At 46.4% G+C, this 21,598-nt stretch overlaps 1 protein-coding gene across 1 annotated transcript; it reads right to left on the bottom strand.

Annotated features, from left to right (window-relative positions):
- Nucleotides 1-7,825: 7,825 nt before the first annotated feature.
- Tmem18 (transmembrane protein 18) lies at nt 7,826-13,332 on the bottom strand. Its single transcript, XM_021202361.2, has 5 exons — nt 13,216-13,332; nt 12,147-12,267; nt 10,459-10,513; nt 9,063-9,156; nt 7,826-8,971 (listed from the first exon to the last, which is right to left on the bottom strand). The coding sequence occupies exons 1-5, from the start codon at nt 13,270-13,272 to the stop codon at nt 8,873-8,875; spliced, it is 426 nt and encodes a 141-aa protein (XP_021058020.1). The 5' UTR covers nt 13,273-13,332; the 3' UTR covers nt 7,826-8,872.
- Nucleotides 13,333-21,598: the final 8,266 nt, after the last annotated feature.

Genomic DNA, 21,598 nt, shown 5'->3' with positions numbered 1-21,598 from the left:
ACCATTGTTTGTCCAGTTCCTTTAGTCCTGGAAGCTATTTCTCAATCAAAAGTATTAGGTCATCTTCCTTCCTTCCTTCCTTCCTTCCTTCCTTCCTTCCTTCCTTCCTTCCTTTCCTCCCTTTCTTTCTAAATAATTTTTTATTTTATTTATTTGCATTTCAAATGCTGTCCCCCTTCCCAGTCTCACCTCCGCACCCCCCTCGACCCCATCTCCCCTTCCCTTTGCCTCTAAGGGGTGTTCCCCTACCTACCCACATCTTTCTTAATGACATTTGTTTTCTTCAATAATCATAACCCAGGCAGCTGAGTGATGGTGGGTGACATGGAGCTTTGTCGCCCTCTGGTGGGTTAAGTGAGAAGTAACAGCGGTGAAGAACCAGAGGTGCCTTTCAGCACTTGGCACTTGTTTTATCAGTCCAAGAAACAGGGACCTCTACAGGACAAATGACTGCCTGGTGCCCAGGATGATACTTCTGTCTTACTGCTTCTGTAATCTTTGGTTCTCTATTTGGTTCTTAACACATGAGCATGCGTGCTGGACAGACTCAAGTCATGTGATCATCCCCAGTTATTACCACCATCAGCACACATGCAGGCAGGTCAGAAGCATTCAGATATATCCCCTCTTTCAAAGATTGCAGTGTTCTTATCAAGTAATATGGCAAGTAGCTCTATACATCTTCTCACAAGGGAAAGTAGAGGTCAGGAAAATTCAGTGATTTGGCTAACATCAAATTTCTACTAAGTTCAAGATGCAAAATTCCAACTCCGTACTTTAGATCAGGACCCTGCTTCCCGGAAAATATATCGTGTTCTTGTTACTCCTCTGAGAAGGTCTACAGGAACACTAAGAAGTAAGTGTAAAAATATTTTCCCTCGGGCAGATGCCAGGATATTCAAACGGGAGATACTCACAACTTTGCCACACTGAGTGGGCCCAGAGGCCGGCCTACAGCTGGCTGAATTGTGGCCCTCAGTGTCTTCCTCTGAATCCATCCTTACACACAGCAGTGTGTCCTGCTTACTGACCTTTCACTAACTTTATCATTACTATGTATCAATGTGTAGAATTCTGCAACCACAGCTTGCATCTTTGTGGGGATGGGGAGGGGTGTGGTTGGTTCTAGTTACCCGCTGCTGATGTTAAGTAACCTCTCCTGTAAGACAGAATTTTGAGCCTCCCAGACGACTAGGAGACTCGGAGTAAGTAGTTGAAAAGTTTCAGGGTTCTTCAGGTAAACCTTGAGTCTCTCCTCGGCATTCTTATTTATTTCCATTCTGTTCCAGTTGCTCAGTCTTCTCAGGACCATGTATCCAGAGAGTAAACTTCCATGTCACTGTCCCCTACACACAGCTGCAGGTCTATGGAAAGCTTGCATCCAACCAGAGGACCAGCAATTTTTTTCTGCTTATTATGGGGGGGGGGGCTCACTTACCCCCAACCAAAAACGTCCATTCTAATTGTCTATATAGTCACTGGAGCATGTTCAAATTTCTAGTGGCCAGGCCCTCAAGGGAAGGTGAGATTGTTTCCACCTGCATCCCCACAGAAGCCATACTGTGGCTAGAGACTGGCAAGGCCAGCTCTCCCAAGTGCCCATGGTCAGCTCTCCCATGAGGCCATAGAGAAGCTGGTCCAGGGACATTAACATGGCCCTAGCTGATAGCCCAGATCACAAATCTCTGCATGGCCTTTGGTGGCAACACAGTCCACAGACATCAATATGGTCTCAGCCTGCTTCAGGAACCCTGATCCACCCATGGCCTTAATGGCTGCATGGACCACAGGCCTCCATATAGCCTCAGATTGCTGTACATGCCACTCACATCCAGATGTCCCCTGGAGGCAGCAAAGCTAGAGGATCTCACCAAGGCGTCCATTAGAGGCATACACTGTACATATTCACAGGGAATGCAGGCTTTATCATGGCTTAGGGCAACAGCATGGTCCACAGACACCAACATGGCCTCTGGTGGCATCACAGACCAAAATAGTGCCCCAAGGAGGTTCAATACATAAAGTAAACTCCTCCCCATCCTAAGCCTCCGTGGTAGCTCAGAGCCAGGGTGATCCCACAGCATGGTGAGCTGGTAGCGTGTTCAGGGGCGGAGTCTACATCTCTGCACAGGCTCCAGGTTGCACACCAGCCTGCGAACCCTACGCTCTTTTTTCTCTAATTTTTCCTAATTCTCCATCACATATTCATTCACTGGGGTGGTGGCCAGGCCACCAGTGCCAGGCAAGAACTATCAATTTAAAACAAGGGAGAGATCAGTTAGCTCTGAGAATCACACTTGAAAAGAGACAATATCCTGTCAAGGTGCTCCGCCTACTTCAGCCGTGCAAGTTCTAATTCTGTACACCAGATGTCTTGACATATCCTTGGATACAATTTTATGTTGTCAAAATATATTGCCTAAAGCATCTACTGACTTTGTAATGATCACTATCAGTAACTGACGGGGAAGAATGTAAAAGGAGACTAGCCTGAGGGGCCACGTGGACAGACGGATCATCATTCTTTGCAGCTGCCCACAGGAAAGAGAATCAGGGCTTCAGGATTCAAGTTCGGGGGGCTCTCAGCACCCCTGCCACTGCAGTGGCGTGTTTGAGAGCTGGGCCTGAAAAGTACAGTGGTGTCCATCCATGGACCCCCCCAGGAATCAGGCCAAGTGGATGGTTGAGCATGGCCAAGACACACAAGACCACACCCAAGACAGTTGAGGATGCCATGAAGACTTCCTCAACCCCGGCTACCTACTCCTTTCTGGACCCATGAGGAAGAGGACATCTTCAGCCTTTGGGGGTCAGAGATTCAGCCCTTAGGCACACTTAGTGGCCCAAGTGTACAACTGCGAATGTTAGAGAACTTTATAACACAAGTCAAGTTCAAAAGCAGCCCGACCAACCCCATTTGCAACTGTGGTTGATTCTGACATAGAATTAGAAATGTGCTTATAAATTCTATATAGTAACACAAAAAGCAAAGTGTCTGTGTGACCAGACTATACAAAACCAGGCAATGTTAAACAAACCTGATAACCAAGGACATACAAGAAGCAGTGGGATTTTTTACCTGTCAATCACAAAAGCACTTGTATCGGGATTAAGTGGAGACTGATCCCAGGACACATGTGTAATTGACACCAGGATTCCTTTTGAATAGTAACTGAATAATACTTCAGTAACAATAACTGCCATAGAATAGTTGTTTTGTAAGCTACTCTGACAGACTTATCCCAAGCCAGTCACAGAAAGATAAGGCAGTTCCTGAGGATGATGGGTAGGTATCTGTCTTATTGGTGGTCATTATAGAACTGCACCTCTACACCAGAAACTGGCTAAGTAAGTTGACCTTATCTGGTTTGGTCACTATGAGGTAATGGACGATCAGGTTATATGATAGAAGTATTGTGATGGTGGAGTGACTGAAAAAAAAAACGATACAACAGAAGATAAGCTTCTGAAGAGAGGTGATGGTGACATGGCCACCTGTCCAAAATATACTGGATGTTTCAAATCACAACACAGGTGAGCTTGGGTGAAGACTGGAAAGAGCAAGGAAAAACACCAAGCAGATGGCACAGTAGGAAGTCAAAGGCATTAGCTATCCTGTGGCAGGGACTCTGGGACAACACTACATGAGATAAGGCACAGACATGCACAGAGGAGCTGCCTCCAGTAACTCACTTCTGGTGCTAGAGACATATATGCAACGTGTTGTCCAGTTTCCTAAAGCAGGGGGTCCAAGCCTGTCATAGGAGCTGCCGTTGAGTGGAGGTCATTGCAGTAGGTCAGCTGAAGGCTACAGGAGACACAACCCACAAACAAGTGAGATGCAGGAACCTGTGACCCACCTGACTGATGCTACTCCTGGATCCGTGATCTAGTTGGTTTTCATCAACTTGCCACAAGTTACAGTTATTGGGAAAAGGGAACCTTGAATGCCCTCCACCAGAGTGGCCTGTGGGCAAACCTCTGGGACAAGTTCTTGATGGATGATTGATATGGGAGGGCCCAGCCCACTGCAAGGCAGTGCCACTCCTAGGATGGAGGTCTTGATTCATACAAGAAACTAGGCTGAAAAAGCCAGAAGGAGCAAGTCAGTAAGCAGCACTCCTTCATGGCTTCTGCTTCAGTTCCTGCCTCCAGGTTCCTGCTTTCCTGCCCTGACTTCCTTGGACTCTGATGTGGAAGAGTTAAGATGAAATCAACCCTTTCCCCTTCTGTTGCTTTTGGTTATGGTGTTTTATCACAGTAACAGAAACCCAAACTAAGACTTTCTAAACTAAGACATTCTGCTTATCTAGAACCCCATTTACATGGGGTCAGCACTAGTCTTAGAGACAGAAAGAAAGTAGTAAAAAAAAAACCAGAAAATCAATATATCAACAGCAGCTGGAATCAATAGAATCAGAGCTGTGCCTTGCTGCAGCTTACAGGCAACCCTGAAACACAAGACGGTGGGTTACACACTGCAGGTGGATACAGCATGAGCTCTGGAGCCAGTGGCCATGGCAGACAGCAGCTTTACAGAGGTCTCTTCGCCTGTGACAGAGAATGCAGCTGTTTGGGCTTCCAATTTGGAGCTCATCTCCTGCTACATTTTATATATTTCTATATGAATTCTATGTAAAAAAATATGTAACCTAGAAAATTTCAATATTGGTAACTTGAGTACTTTACAAGGCAAATACAGACAAGCCTAGATGAACCACAATGAAACCGTAGGTCGTGAAAATGGAAAAGAGACTCTGCAGAGGATAAGGTAACTACAGCCTCCTGGACAAGATGTCCCATTGGTTAGGATTCTAGCCCTCCGTCAGTGGAGCAGACTCCAGCCAAGGCTAGGGGGCTGAGGCCTGGCTTACCCAAGGGCCACCAACTCCTTTCCCCTAAGAAGCAGCGTCCTTTACCTTCAGGTCTAACCCTGGACATGCTCTCTCCTGCTGTAGACATGACTCTAGCAGCCTCACTGCCTCCCCCTACCAAAGGACACTTGTCCACATCTGCTTTGGGCTTTGGTTGTCCAGGGAGAGACCCCTGGTGGCTCTCCCCAGAGTGCATGGCACCCACTCCCCCATCCATGTCTGCAACAGAAGCAACCCTGAATCTGTGGTTTCAAGTCCCTGCAAACTATCTCATGCCTCTCCTCCTCTTCCCCTCAGATGACTCGGTGCAGAAAAGCCCACAACGCAGGCCCGGCTTTTGTCCTCAACAACCCAGTCACGGGCATCCATGTCACTCAGGAATGCCAGTCTTTCCAAGGTTCAGGGACCCTCAGGTTGGACATTGCTGGATGGGGTTTCTTGCTGACTTGGCTAGGCCCCAACGTACTCTTGGTCTCCCATTGTCCTCCCATAAGCCTGCAGCTTGTTCCAATCCGATAGGACCCCACCATTCTCTCCTTTATGGAGCTGCTTAAGACTCAACACCATGCTAAGGGCCTCCCACACTCCTGGCCTTCTCTCCAGAACATCTAATGCCCAACCAAGCTTCTGCACACTCACATTCCAGCCATGCTGGGCAGAAAATGTTCAGGGGGAAAATGCATATATGCTGAACATGAGGCTGTTCTAAAAATTACTTCTGAAAAAAGTATAGCTATAACTTGCATAGTGTTTTCCTTGGATTGTGTATTTTAAGTCACCTAAAGATTAAACTAAATGGGTATGTGTGTGGGTTCTGTGCAGATGTTCTACCAGTTTATGTTAGACTGGGGGCACTTAAGGATTTTTGTATCTGAAAAGGATCCAAGACTCCATTCCTTGTGTGTACCAAAGGATAACTACATAAACGTAACTGTCTTAAAAAAGGCGCTGTCTCTAACCACTGGTTCACAGTACCCACGTTGATGGTCTCTGGCATTAGCTGTCCATCCCTTCTCTGCATTGAGTGAGAAGATGTAGGGCAGGCTCTCCCTGACCCCAGCTGAACCCTGTAAACATTCATAAACAGTATGCTGGTTGGCAGAGCATCACATCACCCTATACTCTACTTAAGGCAACCGGGAGGCTCCGCTGAGGGAGTCCTTACCAAAGGAAAGCCATCAGGTCTGGCCCTCAGAAATGGAGCCTGTTGAGGAATGCTGAAGCTCTGCTCTGACTGTTGGCAAGCCTGGGAACACTTCACATCCACAGGTCCTACTGTGAAGAGATGATGATCACGGCCCCACGCCACGGGATGTCTCACAGACACGTGTTAAGAACAGACCCTCGTGCGGCTTTCTTCTGCACAGACTTCCATACTGACTCTTTTCTTTGATGCTGATGACATTGCATTTCCAGAAATACGAGGGTCACAGGCAGAAACCAAGAAGCCAGCACTGAGAAATCTTATTCAATGTTAGATTCTAAACACACGCACACACATGAGAAAGCACACTGTATATAATCAAACATATTTTATTGTATATTAATGCATAATAATGAACATGAAGTTTCATGGGCTGGAATGTATAAAATGGTATTCTAGGCCTTTTCAGTGCTTTCCACAACTACTCAGTAAGCAAGCGTTCACTGTGCCCATCGGCGCCTGTCAACCTTCCTTTACGGAAGTGTGAACTCAGCACTGGGCAAACCTGCAAAATCCTCAGAGCAGCACAGAACCCAACTGCTTGGTCATAGTTGCACCTGGCAGGATTTTCCTTAATATCAGGGTAAAATGTTAAAAAGTTCCTCCAAGTATAATTTTATCCACGGAGGGAATGTCAGAAAACACACAACATTTGTGTAGGTGCTATGTGTGTAGCAGTGTGCACACACACGCATGTGTGAAAGCCAGAGGGCCACCTCAGGTGCCGTTGGTCGGGAATGACTTGAGCATCACTTTATTTTGTGTGCACATACAGTTAGAGGACAACTTGGAGTGGCCGCCTCCTTCCTTCCATCAGGCAGGTTTCCTGGCCATGGGACTTGCAATGCTTAGGAGCAAATGTTAAGTTCCTCTGGGGACCAAGCTCAGGTCTGCACACTTAAACGGAGAGTGCCAACTGAGCCAGCTCTCTAATCCAAAACTTGCGTTTAAAAATACAAAACAAAACACAAACATTTAATTATGGAAAAGAACGGAGCACCCATGCATCCACAACCACACGTGCAGAGACAAGGCATGAAAGCTCAGTCAAGGTCATGGTTACACAGGCTGAGGTATTCATCCCAGCATACGCCGGTACGCGGACGTCCCGCCTGCTCTCTGCCCCATTCTGCCCCACTGGCCTCGGGCACAAAGGCTTGAGGGGAACAGATCTACTTGATGAGCTCCAGACCTATCTGACACGCAAATGTTTCAGATTTATCCAACCGACTAATTTGTTCTTATTTGCTATGAAACTAATCAATGTTATAGTAAGCACCTTTGTAACCATAAAATGATCAAATATCCTGAACCAGAAAATTTCAGAAACATACAATTATGTATACCTTCAGACACAATGTCCATGACTTAACAGTGTGAATTGAAATTCAAAATCTGACTTACTACACTGTGTTATTTTCCTTGGCACTTTTTTTGTTCAATGTGAAGTGGAACAAATCAAGAGACTGTGAACACAATTCAGGTTAAGTGCTGCAGCAGGAGCCGCAAACTCACACCATAGGATGACCAGATCGTCACAAGACAGTCAATAGGTTTCTGTTAAATCCTGAAGCTGGATAAACATTAAAAACTATATAACTGGGTTTCAGAACATAACCGTAGTCTATCGAACCTTTTAAGTATTTTTTAACTAGATTTTTAAGTATTTAAAAGTATTTATACTATTTAAATATTTTTAACTAGATTTTATTTTAGCTTAGAACTTTGAAGAATGTTTAATTTAGAAAGGAAAAAATCCTATTAAATAAAGAAAATAATTCACAAATTATTTCTTTAAACTAAAGCCAAGAGCGTATAATATTTCTTACTGTCTCTAAGTCTGGGTCTCAGTCATTTGTAATCTCTACAGATTTATTGCTCCAGATTCTACAGAAACCAAGGGTGTCTGACAAAACAGAGGCACAGGTGACAATACACCCTGCTGTGTTTGCCAGCCCCCAACCACATAAGATGTCACAGTCTGGGTAGAAACAGCTAAGCCATTCACAGAGCACGCAGGTATTTATAACTCTGTATCCAGAAAAAACAAGACCAAACGGTTCATTTGACATACTATTTTCCACAGAGTCTTGACTTTACAGCTTTCATTCTAGCTTAATATTTTTAAACAAAACATTTCTAGTGGCATAGCCCCAACTCAATTATTTAGAGGCCTGGCTTCATGGGAACTGAAACACACCGCATTCTTCCCCAGACCTGCCTCACCGCTCCCTCAGCCTGGGTACTGCTGACATTATATACACAGCAATACTCCATGGTGGGGCTGTCCTGTGCCCTCTAGGACGTCAGCATCCTTGGCCCTGTCCTATGGACACAAGTGCCATGTCCACCTGCGGTGACAAACATCAGCAGAGTTCCTGGGGGAACAAGCCACCCTTAGCTGATAGCCACCGCTACAGGCTAGAAACAGAAGGAGCAGGTAGTGGTCCCAGTAGAATGGAGCTCTTTATTTCCAAGTTTCCACACTTAAAACCTCATGAACTCTAGTTACATAAAGAGATCTACCAGCAACTTGTGAGAAGCTGTGACTGAAGTGGCTGACCCAGAAAGTTCCCATCATGTAAAGGAGGGGGTCCCCATTCAATGAGCTTGAATGGGGGCCCCAAACAGAGTAAACTCTTAATTAAGAACCATTTGTGGTGTGCTAAGCTGTAAGAACCTTTTTCCAAACCAGGAGTCGGCTGACGGGAGGCGTCTGGGCCATGTGCAGCTCCCAGCTTGGAAACCACCAAGTCAGAGGGCAAACGTGGCGGTGCACAGCCGCAGTCTAGCATTACTCCTCCTTCCTCCTCCTCCTCCTCCTCGCCTTTCTTTCCTCTTGTAAGGTCTTCAGGTCCGTCATCACAGTCAAAGTCTTCCGTACCCACATAATCTAAAAATCATTTGGAGTCATGATTAAGACCGCCAAGCCCCTGAGTGAAGAAAGCCAGGACATAAACGTTTGTGTCATGCGTCATACATACCACAATGACCATGGCGTTGAAGAGCAGCGGCGCAGAGAACACAAGAGAAATGAACATTCCCCGGGAGTCGAAGTACTGATACTTTGCAAACAATCTGTTGTAGGAGACAAAACAAAACAAAACAAAATGATTGACTCTCGGTCCTGGGAGGTAACAGGAGAACAGTGGCTCATCGCGTGGGTTCACTGATGGGTTCTCAAAACAGCACAAGACAGCTTTTATGTTTCTCATAAATTACAGAGTCAGAGCTGCATTCTTGCTACAGCTACTTAAGAAAGTTCCGTCTGGTGCTCCCTGCTCCCGTCCACCTCAGTGAAGTAACTGCCACTCTGTGCAGGAGACTTGAAGGCCACATGAGTCCAACTTGCCCAAGGGTAGAGAGCCGGGCAGTAGAAGGCAGGACTTGTCTAGGGGTAGACATTTCTGTCTTGGTAATGTGGAAATACGGTAGACAGCTGTTTTCATTGACTCAGTAACAGTGATTGGGAACCTGCTAGATTACAGCAAGGAAATGTAGAGACAGGTTCAGTCTTGAAGGAAGCCTATCTTCTGGAGAGAAGAAAGATCCCAGATAGTCTAACTTATTGAAACAAAGCCGAGAGCATGTGCATGTGTGTGATGAGAGGTCAGGGTGACACAAATCTGAGGTGGCAGGGGGCCCACAGGAGGGGCTACAGCAGAGGCTGTGGGCTCTGTGCTTGCTCCTGAGTGACTAAGGACACACTGGAACATTGGGAGTCATCTGCTCTGAGACAGGACAATCAGTAAGGACAAGTCAGGTGTGAGGGTTGGGGCTGGGGAGGCAGGGAGTAACTGAAGGCTCTGGCACTGTATAGGTATAGGACACTTGTCTCCAAGTGGAACAGGGAGAGGGCAGGAGGAAGGCCCCCTTCCTCTCAAATAATAGCACATGCTCAATACTCTCTCAAATTACCCCTGACAATATTCCCAATGTTTTCTCACAGACTGTAATTTATTGGTCAGCACCTTAAGAGTTCATGAGGGACAGTCAACAAGGTTTTGTCATTCTTAAAATATCTCACTGTTGTGTCAACCTTTAAGGCCTCCCTGACCATAAAGAGTTATCCCAAAAGTAGCACTGGGATTTTTGTTTAATAGCACATACCACCAATGAGGAGCTTTTTTTTTTAAAAAAAAAAACTATTCTAATAAATAAAATTATTAGTTTTTGGTCAACAACAAGAAAATAATTTAACTAACTTATTTCTTAAGGCCTAACCCCATATGTACAGGCTGTTCAATATTTATGTGGCCATGATTCCTGGCGTCCTCAATTTCCCTGCGAGCTTCATGTTTTCTTTAGAAAGTTCCATGTGATAGTGCCACTGTAGAGGAAAACTAAGAGAGTGTCAAGAGCATGAAAAGCTGACTTCACCTCCAGTTCACTGCGGCCACTTCGTTGATGTACTCGGCACAATAGACTAGCACTACTAAGAAAACATAGAAAACTTATGTTAGAATTTCGTGACCAATTACAATCACTACGGAACGAGATAATACATCTTTACATGTAGCAGTTCAACAGAATACCAAAAAAAAAAAAAAAAAAAAAAAAAAACTATTTCTATTTTAACTAGGATATGGTAAGGATTCTAAAACTGTCAAGTTATAAAATATGCCCATTTAATAGGAATCAGAAAAAGATCAACACATATGTGACATGCCAAAGGTCTTACCCACATTCCCATAAAGCTGTTCTATCCTGGCAGGCCCACCACCAGGATCCAGATGGAAAGCTCAGTCTTACCACCTCAGCATTTGTGAAGACAGAGGAAGGAACTCCAGTGGTTTTTATTCTCTGAGATTGTAATGAGCCATCAACCATACAGAGCATGCAGCAGTGTCTGCGGTTTCCCAAGAATGCCTATGGTTATCCCTCTCCAAAACTGCAAGTGCATGCACTGTTCTTAACCTTAGGAAGTCGGTCTGTCTTTCAGGGCCCTTCCCTCAAGACATCTGTGCATACTAACTCTGTACCAAGTGCTCACCCCAGCCCTCTCACCTGCTCACCCCTATGTGTCTCCACTCTGCCCGTAGAACTCAAGCTCCTCCATGTAGTCCAATGTGCAGACCTCAGTTCACATAAAAAGAATCACTACAGCTGGCAACAGTACAATTAGAAAGCTTCTACGGTTAACTACTGAATCTGGGTGTCCCCAAGGAAGCTATGCTAAGTTTAGGAGTCTATTTTGCTTACCAGTGTAACTCCAAAATTTCCAAATGAAGAACGGACACCTTTCTGTTGTGAGCTCACATTTCCTGCCTCTCAATCAATTGGTTAACTGTCTAAAATCAGCTTTTCCACTCATCAAGCAAACTCTCCCCATCCTTCCAGTGTCCACAAAAATCAAGTATTTATCCTGTAAGCACTCAGTTTGGGACACTTGGCTCCTGGGGATTGTGGTATGTGATCTATGACCCAGCTTCCTCCCCATGTCCCACCCTGTATTTTAGGGGCTCTAAACACTTATCTTCACTTGGGCCAGACCTCATGCCTAGGCCAGTCAGCTGTTACTAATCTTTTCTTCCTGACATTTTACTTTGTATCCTTTTGACCCAACTGAGGGGCCCAAAATATTGAATGTTGCCATTTGGCCAAGTACCACGACTTCTATTGTGTGTCTGTTTCTGTGTAATAAAGACTCTTTCTTTCTCCATTCCAGGTACCTAATCCCTGCAGAGAATTCCTAAAGCCATTATCTTTAAAACTAACAGAAAACAATATTATATGCATAGAATGTCTCTTAATATGCAGTCTGATTTCTAGAGCAGGCAGTATGGGACTAACAACAGCAAGAAGACATCATCTGTATGAGAGATAAGCGGCTCTGAACTCAAAGCAGGAATTATCTGTTTAAGAGTCAGCATAAGAGAATCAACATCTTAGTGTGCTGATGCTTGGCATCCTTAGTGACCAACCTAGAACATGTCCAAAGATGACTTCATGATCTCCACATAGAAACGAAGGCTTGGGAAATGCCATGAAAACACAATGCAAACAAACCCGGGGGCAGTATCGCAGCAATGAGAGTGAGCAGAGGGATTCATGCTTCTCTTACTCACCCAGACACAGGAAGTGCCCGATCTGTAGTTTATACCTCTGTGAGGAGAAGTATGTGAGAAGGAGGCACAGCAGGTGGAAGGCGAGGAGTCCTAAGAGCCATGGCTCTGTCCAGTCTGTCTCCTGTGAGGATATAGTGTTAGAAACCTGGAGGGCAGCGAAACTGCTTTCCTGTGGGGAGTGGGAGCTACTGGTCCCTTCCATTGAGTTTGGAGACTATACAACCAGAACTCTCAGACAAGGGGGAGCAAGAGAGAAACAGGGATGACGCCTCAATTGCAATCACATCCACGGATTTTTATATAAAGATTTTAAAAGTCTGAGCACACAGAATGGAAACTACTGTCCACTTCTCTCTGGACTGGGTGAAATCTAGAGGGTTGTTATCAACTAAATTAACGAGCTAAGTGAAGTCATGGTGACTTGGAATGTGTGAAGCTGCTTACACCAAGCTCCTCTGTGCATGAAGGTCTGGAAATGAGAGCCACCCTAACCTGCAGAGCTGACTGTCCCCTGACACTTCGGCATCACCCAGCCGGCTAGATACAGTGTGCTTTATCAGTTCTTTGGGGTCTTAAGTCCATTCCCCAAGGCTCAAATTTTTCTGATTCTGTCTCCAACTAATATTAAGTTCTCCCGACTTTTTAGCACTTCCCATGCCATTTTTCCAAGAGCACGGCTCTCCCGACTTTTTAGCACTTCCCATGCCATTTTTCCAAGAGCACGGCTCGGCTCCACAAGGCAGGACCAGCTCCTGTATCTGGAGCCCTAAAGCTCTTGGGGACAGCTTGGAATCCAGTGCCCTTTACTGGGTAACGCTCCTATCTTCTGTGCCACATCGGTAAGACAGCACCCTTGAGAGTCTGTCCAGAGACTGGTAGGGAAAGCCATGTATGGTGCTAAGACGCCACCGGGGTGAGCACTGGTGTTGGGGACACAGAGGATGGCCGGTGCGCACCTATCCAGCGGAGCAGAGCGCGGCTTCAGGCAGCCCGCCCGCGCCTGCGCAGTTCACGCAACAACTAGCAAACCCCCACCAAATGCCGGCGCCGCTTAGAGCCTGCGAGTTACCATGATCACCGCAGGGATGCTGACTGGGAAGGCTCGGACTGAGTACGCGGACGCCATGGCGCCAGGGACCCCAACAGCCCGGACGAGTCCGCAGCTTCCGACAGCCAGGAAAGGCGCTTAGCCTTCTCGCGAGATCTTCAGGTACGAACCTGGCGCTTAGCTCTTCTCGCGAGAATTCTTTTTTTTTTTTTTTTAAGAGTGTCCAACTTTCGTTATTGCATTAGTGCATTTTTGTAAGACGTGTCAACGTGCTCACCTAGTTCTGTGTCTCCCAAACTGCCCAGAAAGCGGAGGGTTCGTGGGTTCCACAGATACAGCCGGCGGCTGGCGAGAGCTTGCCCGCGTCCGATGGCATCCTTGTCCCAGTAGCCCGCCAGGCAGCCGCCAGGACCCCCACCTCCACCCCAGTGGAGGGATAAGGACACCAACCCACCCACAAAGCTTTCCACCCCAAATTTGTCCTGCCTAAAAGAAATGCAGGGACAAAGATGAAGCAGAGACCAGAGGAATGGCCAACCAATAACCCGCCCAACTTGAGACCCATCCCATGGGCAAGCACCAACCCCTGACACTATTAATGATACCCTGCTATGCTTAGGGACAGGAGCCTAGCAGAGCTGCCCTCTGAGAAGCTCGAGCCAGCAGCTGACTGAGACAGATGCAGAGACCCACGGCCAAACACTGAACAGCTCACCCTCTCAGAGGAGACAGGGAAGGTGGGAAAGGGGGAGGGTCTCTGTGAGGGGGGGGACCTGGAGGGGTAGCATTTGGGATGTAAATAAAATAAAATGGCCCAGGATGAATATAGCGTCAGGTCTCACCATGGTGGATAGAAAGCACCTGAATCCTACAATCCACACAGCCCCTACCCAGAGAAATGGGGTGCCAATGGTGTCCGTGCCACAGACTTGAGATAGACAGGGCTCTGTCCTACAGGCCTGGAATGGATGTGGTGCCCAGTCCTCACAGACCTACGGTGAATATGGCATCTTCCTCAGAACCACGGGATGGATATGGTGCCTTCCACAGAGACCCAGGATGTACCAGCATTTGGACCCTACAGGCTCGGGGTGAAGAGGTTATTTGTGTCCCACAAATTTATTATATTTCTAGCTCTACAGACCTGAATGGACATAGCATCCTTGTCATATATACCTAGCATGGGCACTGTCCTCCCTGCATACCTAGAAGAACATTATGACCCCTCCCACAGATCCTGGATGGACACAGAAACCTGGACCCACACACCTAGGCTGAAAGCAGGATCTGAGCCGCAGACCCAACATGGACCCAGAGTCCATCCATCAAGCTGACTAAAGGAGGATACAGCATCTCTACACACAGGATCCCTGTCTCACAAAACAGAGATAGACATTCTCTCCATAGGACATAGTGAAGCAGCCCTATCCAGTAGACTTTGGTGCATATGGTATCTGTCCCCAAGACCGGCAATGAATATACAGTCAGTACTTAACAGCTGTAGGATGGGCACAGTATTCTTCCCATTGGCCACTCACATCCTAACTCACTGATCTAGAATAGACAAAGGTATTGGTGTTTCTATGGGTCTATGGAATAAACATGGCCCTAGTAACCTTGTGTGGCTGGCGATGCTGTCCCAACTCTGGGGTGGTAGATTGTTCAAAGGTGACACGCCACTGGACAGTTTGGAGCGTCCGTGATCATGCAGACTGAGCTATCTTACTTTTACACATTTTATTGGAGAAGGGGCAGGCCATGGAATATGAACTGGCAATGCATTTTTTTGTTTAATGGTTTTAAGTCAATCCACAGGAGGCTGTTAAACACAATTAGTTCATGTGTGACGTTCTCTTAACTCCTGTAAGCACTGAGGACCTAGGAGGCTAAGTCCTTATGTCAGACCATATGCACATGCACACGGGCATGGCCTCTGTCATCATGATCAGTGCCTGCTCTTTCACTTAATGGTATGATCACTGATGCCATAGCCACCTCCACTAGTCTGAACACTGTGACAGTCAGAGTCTGTCTTCTTCACTGTGGAATGGGCTCTGATGTAGTGGTCCCATATCCTCCATCCATTTAGCATTGCCCATCCTCAGGCTTCCTCCTCTCTCCCAGAGGCACGCCCAGGCTGTCTTTGTCACCTCACCTGTACTTTTCAGACTTGGGCTACTCTGCTTCTCAGGCATGTGTCCTACCCTCTTCACCAAAGGTATGGAAGGGAGGAGGAAGAGGAGGAGGAGGAGGAGGAGGAGGAGGAGAAGCTGGTGGTGGTGTCAAGGTCATTTGGATGTGGTCTAAAGTTGTGCTTTAAGGAGCGCAGGGTGTGTCCACTCTACCCAGCTGAGGACCCTCCCTATTCGGTGGTTTTAGTGTCATTTGTTTAGAGTTGATGTGTGGGCTAGCTATTCCTGATGGTTTTTTGAATGACATCAGTGCAGATATGAAATGAAGAGTAACTGTAGTTGCTCTGTCATGGTGATGAGGTCCACCCTCCTGGCCAATTTGCAACCAAGGAAATAAAAGCATCCGTGATGATGTCATGGGACTGAATCCCGAGGCTGTGGAGTCAGCCATGGGTACCTGTTACTAAGCGATCTGCATTGCTTTCCCTGTCTTGCCCCAGCTCAAACTCCTCCGCAGGCAGCACGTGAGGACTCTTAACCTTCATTTTGAGGTAGCTGAAGTCTGCAGATCTCCTATCCATCTGTACTGTGGCCCTGCCACTGGCTTCTGTCTCACAGACAGTTCTTTATGCCACAGCTAGAGATCTCTCAACACAGACATGAATTCTCAAGTGCTTCGTGTGAACACTTCGCAGGTGTCCTTTGCCCTTGAGGTCCCTTACCCCTTCTGTCAGGCCAGGCCCTCCTCTTCTGGCCAGGCTCTGTCTTCTTTTCTCGGCGCTCCTCCCTTTGTTCCCCAGCCCTTTGGCTCCATGCCATGGTGTCCTCAGTCATCCAGGCCTTTGCTGGTTCTCCTGACTGCTCTCTTTCACCGTTTCAGCCTTGTCCTTTGTTTACTGGCTTCTCTGCGATGCTCTAACAAGGTACCGGCAACTCTGGTGGAAGATTCGAGGGGAAGAAGGATCCCTTGTTCCCGGAGGTCAGTGTTCCGGGCTGATGAGTGAGTCCTGCTCCTGAAGGCCCTGGTACACTCTACCGACCTCCTCTCAATCCTGGTGCTGCAGAAACCCAACACACATTTGGTGGGCAGTCTTCCCTCTGAGTTTCCTCTTTGGGTTTGAGCCCAGCCTGACTTCGCACAGTCTCACCTAAACATGATCCCATCCGTAAGAACTTCAGTATGGCTACATTCTGTCCTTAGAGGTTATGGTCTCCACTTTCTCACATCTTCCTGGTGACACTGTTCAACCCACGATATGGCATAATGTTGCCAGTATCTTTACCCATATTATTTATCTATTTATTTATTTATTTATTTATTGTTTGTTTGTTTGTTTGTCATATGTTCATCTTACTGTTTATTAAATGACTCACTTCTTTGCTATGCAGGCCCAGGACCAAAACCTACCCCTGTCTTCAGTCCACCTTTGGTTTGCAACACACAGTAAATCTGTATGTATTTTCCAAATAATTGAATGGAATGAATGAATTTATATATGAATTAACATGATTTCAAAGCTTTACTCCTCTGCTCTTTACATTTTACATGAGAACTATTGAGTATTTTAAAGATTTTTCCCATTTAATTAATATATTCAAGCTCTTCCTTCTTTATGAACTTTGATAACCAATATACTCCTGGAAAATGTGTGTATGTCTCACAGTTTCAATTTTTTCCCATTGTCTTCTGTTTAAATTGTTCGAGGAGTTTTAGGGCAAACCTAGCTCGTCAGGGAGTACTGATAGACTAGTCTCAGCCACTGTCTTGATGTGCCAAGTAACGTGATAAGTAATGATTAAAAAAAATAGAGATAAAGGCTTAATCATTTCAGCTATTTAGGGGATAGAAACAAAATACAGGAGTTCAGTTGCCCTAAGTCTGTCTTCAGGAAAGTGACATGAGGTTTAAATAAAGGGATAATTAGGGTAGAATGGTGAGAGCTATTCATAAGTAAGCAATTTTGTCAAGAACTGGCAGGGTTGATAATTATCTCAGTTTCACCAGGTGGTTAGAAGTCCTTGATGAATCGGGATAGAAAAAAAAAAATTAAGGAGACACTGGAAGGGGGAGGAGCCCCCTCACCCCTTCCCTGAAGTCTCCCATCCATTGATATCATGGAAGATGTCTTTCTCCAGGCTTGTGTCTGCACTGGCCAGGAGACATGCAGGTCATCACGGTCCTGTTCTGGCTACCCATGCCATTATCAGGACCTGCTTGTCACAGGAGAGCTACCCCTGCTCTCTCTCCTACCCAGCGGCCACACTCTGAGCATCCATATAAGCTCCCCAAGCCCTGATTGCTACAGGACTCACCACTTGAGTCCTGGACCACCCTTGCATCAGAAACTAGAACCCACTACAGCTTGTTCCTTGCCTGGTCCACACAGTACCCATGTAGATTCCATGTTGTTTCTATCTCTGTTACCAGTTGCTCACTGACAACAACGATTCTCTTGAGCATCCTCCAGCACGAGAGCTGTGCTCAGGGGATTTCAGGGCAATACTATTGATGGCCTTACCCTACAAGCTCCTACCCTCTGAGCCTTAAAAACTTGTGTGCCAAGCGATTTCTCCAATACTTGTGAAAAGTCAGATGAACTTCCTGGAAGATAGCCGAGAGCGTCTGAGGAATGGTTCATAGGACTAAGACTATTTCTGCGTCTCTACCCAATGTGCTTGGTTCTGAGGATCAAGGAAGCTACCACGAGTCTCTACTACAACCCCTAGAGATTGTCTTCTGCTCACTGGTTTAGGACTCTCGTCTCGTCATTCATTTGGGGTCTTAGAATGCTGGCCCGTGACTTCATCTCAAGGGTGTCTTAGGAAGGTGTGCTGAGCACATCCCTCAGGACCAGGTACCCATTGCCTCCCTGTGTCTCACTTGGATGATAGTCAGGCATGTAGAAGTGCCTCTGACCCATGGCAAAGAAAGATACCTTGTCAGCAAATGAGGGCCCAGTGACAGGCCAGACACCAACCGTCTGCTGGAAATCTGACTTGGGCAGATGCTCTGTGGATTCCTAGTCCATTTTGACCTGACCTACAATCCAATTTTTTTCCTTTAGTATCAGCTACAAAATTTTAACAATGAATTATTTGATAGCTTTTCTCTTTTTATTAAACATTTCAAAGGAGATCGTAAAAGCATTGTTTGACTGTTCAGGCAGGAACTCCTGGAAAGACCAGGACCATCTAATCATGGTGCTCTTAGGAAGCTGGACTTTGTCAATCAGCTGATCGTCTAAGTTGCCAACAAGTCTGACTTCTTTGGTCATCTGATCACCAACTCCTCACAAGCTTGGCATCTACCCCTGGCTTTAGGCCTTGTTTTTTTTTTTTTTTGCTGCCTCCCAGCCTTTTTTAGCTGGAACACCTAAAACAGCATTTTCCTTCTGTCTGATGTTCATCTTTGCACATTGCTACAACACAATGGAAGGGAGAATGGCCTGCACCTCATCATCTGTATACGAGAGGAACAAATACAAGGAATGGAACATATTTCTTCTTAGAAGATATCAGGATCCCTGAGTGAGAAGCACAGGTCCTCCCATCCCGGGCTCCTCCTGTCTCATTTCCTGAGATTGTACAGTGCTCACTTTAGTGGTGACAACCTCACTGTTCATCTTAGTGGTCATGACCCACTCAGTGCTCATCTTAGTGGTCATGACCCACTCAGTGCTCATCTTAGTGGTCATGACCCACTCAGTGCTCATCTTAGTGGTCATGACCCAGTGCTCATCTTTGTGGTCATGACCCAGTGCTCATCTTAGTGGTCACGACCCAGTGCTCATCTTAGCGGTGATGACCCAGTGCTCATCTTAGTGGTCATGACCCAGTGCTCATCTTAGTGGTCATGACCCAGTGCTCATCTTAGTGGTCATGACCCAGTGCTCATCTTAGTGGTCATGTCCCAGTGCTCATCTTAGCAGTCATGTCCCAGTAGCAGCTTTGCCCCTACTATGCTCCTAAAACCCTTGTTCTTTTGTTCTACTCCTCATCCATTCATAGTTGTAGCTTTTTAATATTGCCTAGACTCAAACACACACACACACACACACACACACACACACACACACACACACACACACAANCACACACACACACACACACACACACACACACACACACACACACACACAATCCAAACATCCAGAAGTGATTCTCCAAACATCCAAACCGTGATTCTCTCTTTGTAATTACAATAGTGTGCTAATGATAACAATTGATGTCACTCCTGCAAAGGGGAGGAGTCATTTACTTGTCATTTCCCCAGTAGTCAGAGGCCTGGGAGGACATTCTGGTCTTGCAGGCAGGGCTGTCACATACCATAATTGGACACTAGGTGGCAGCACCTGCCTTCCAACTGGCCAACAGGGAGCCTGTCACACGTTTCCACATTTGAAAAATGTCAACTTCCATATGTTCGGTTTCTGAAGTGAGAGCTTTAATTTGCACCATTAAATATATTTATTGAAAATGATGGAATAGATAAACAACATTATTTTACTCCTCTGTCATAGATTTAAGTTTTAGAAAACTAGTCATTTAAAAATTGCCTGTGAAAAAAAATTGGTAACCACAGGTACAAAGTTTAGAGAAAAACACCTACCAAATCTGATAGCATGCTTTCGTTTTATACTTACGATATTTTTATTATGCTCCTTTTTCAATGCTTGTCAAGACATTCACATAAACACTGAGCAGGACACATCCCACTGTCTTAGTTTATTTATCCCTGTCTCATTAAGTATGAACCTTTCAAGTGGGCTCACCAATCTGTGTCGTTTATTTTCACACCCCCAACATCTCTAGCAGTTCGGGTATGGCCGAACAAACAAACCTCATGTGATACCTCATTTAGTAACCACCCCAAGGAGCGGCTATGACTTGCATTTCTAACCAGGCACACCTCTGTAAACTGCCTTATATTAACAGGAAGGAAGGGGACAGAAGGAACCCGTTGCTGCTGCATTTTCTTGGGACAGTGGAGTCGATACCAACACAAGGAGTCCCTACTTCTGCCTCACTCCTTACCACCAAGCGGTGTGCCAGAAGAGGAAAGCCAGCACAGGGTAGTGAGCAGCTCTGGCCATGTTTGTATCTAAACCCCAGACCTCTGGTGGCTCCAGGCGCTCCCCCCTGTCAGCCCCAGCCTCCTGCTCCGGGTTGGTGAATGCTGCTCTCTTCTCTGCAGGCCAGGCCGTGTAGGCAAGGGCTTGGGCACAGGTGAACCATGGTAGTTTTCCATAGCTTATGTTCTCTGTGTGTAGTTTTTAGTTACTACAGCTTGAACCAAAACAGTACTTCCGGACTTGGTGCCTGTATCTAGCCCAGTAAAACTAAGAGTCAAGGTCATTCGGGTACCACCTACTGAAGTCAGACGAAGAAGCCAGGGCAGTCTGGATGCAAAAGTAGAGGCCCCGGCATGGGGGCCAGTTGGAGCTAGACTTTAGATTTTGCTGAATTCAGACTTCACCGAGAGACAAGGGTTTGTCAGATCAGGGCAGATCGGGTTCAGCACAGCAGGTGGTTGCCTGGTTCCAGAGTGTGTAGGAGAGAGACTAGAAGATGGTACTGTCAGTAAAGCTGTCTTCTCAGTTGAATCCTTCTTGTTCTTAGGAACAGAACTCCATAGAACCAGCCCTGTCCTTAGGAACAGGAAGTCCACGTAACCAACCCTGTCCTTAGGAAGTCCACATGAGTGCTCAGGTAGGCTGGCGGTTGCTTATCAATCCACCTCACAGAAAGGGCTCATCCAGGCCTTCTGGTGGCCAAGGTTTTCAAGAGGATCCTGCAGTGGGAAGTTGGGGTCATTGCTGGGAAGAGAACGGAGGACTCCTGTCTTTGTTGCCAATTTTAGGGGGGGGGTGCAGAGGTCACAGCTAACTGTGTCGGGCTTTGGCAGCTGCAGAGGAGGACATCCTACTTCTCTCCAGGAGCCAGATTTCGCTGCTTAGGTTTCAGGAGCCACGAGGCCTACAGGAAACTGGCCAAGGCAGGAGCTCTTTGGTCCCTTGGGTTGTGTGTCTGCCCTCACTGAGAGAAATGACTAGAAAAATCAACTTACTAGGAAGAAAGTTTAATATAGGCTCGTGGTTGCCAAGATTTTAGTTCCTGATTGGCTAGCTCAGTTGCCTTCGGTCTTTGTTGAGGCAGGACGTTCTGTGGGGAGCACACGGTAGAAGATGCTGCTGCTCACGTTATGGTCCCAGAGAGCAAAGAGATAGAGAGAAGGCTGAATCAGCACTATTCCTTTCAATGGTGTGCTCCCT

Source organism: Mus pahari, chromosome 7 (genome assembly GCF_900095145.1).
Source record: "Mus pahari chromosome 7, PAHARI_EIJ_v1.1, whole genome shotgun sequence".
NCBI lineage: Eukaryota > Metazoa > Chordata > Mammalia > Rodentia > Muridae > Mus > Mus pahari.
The sequence above is the reverse complement of the archived record's forward strand: the minus strand, read 5'-3'. Positions and strand labels throughout refer to the sequence as shown.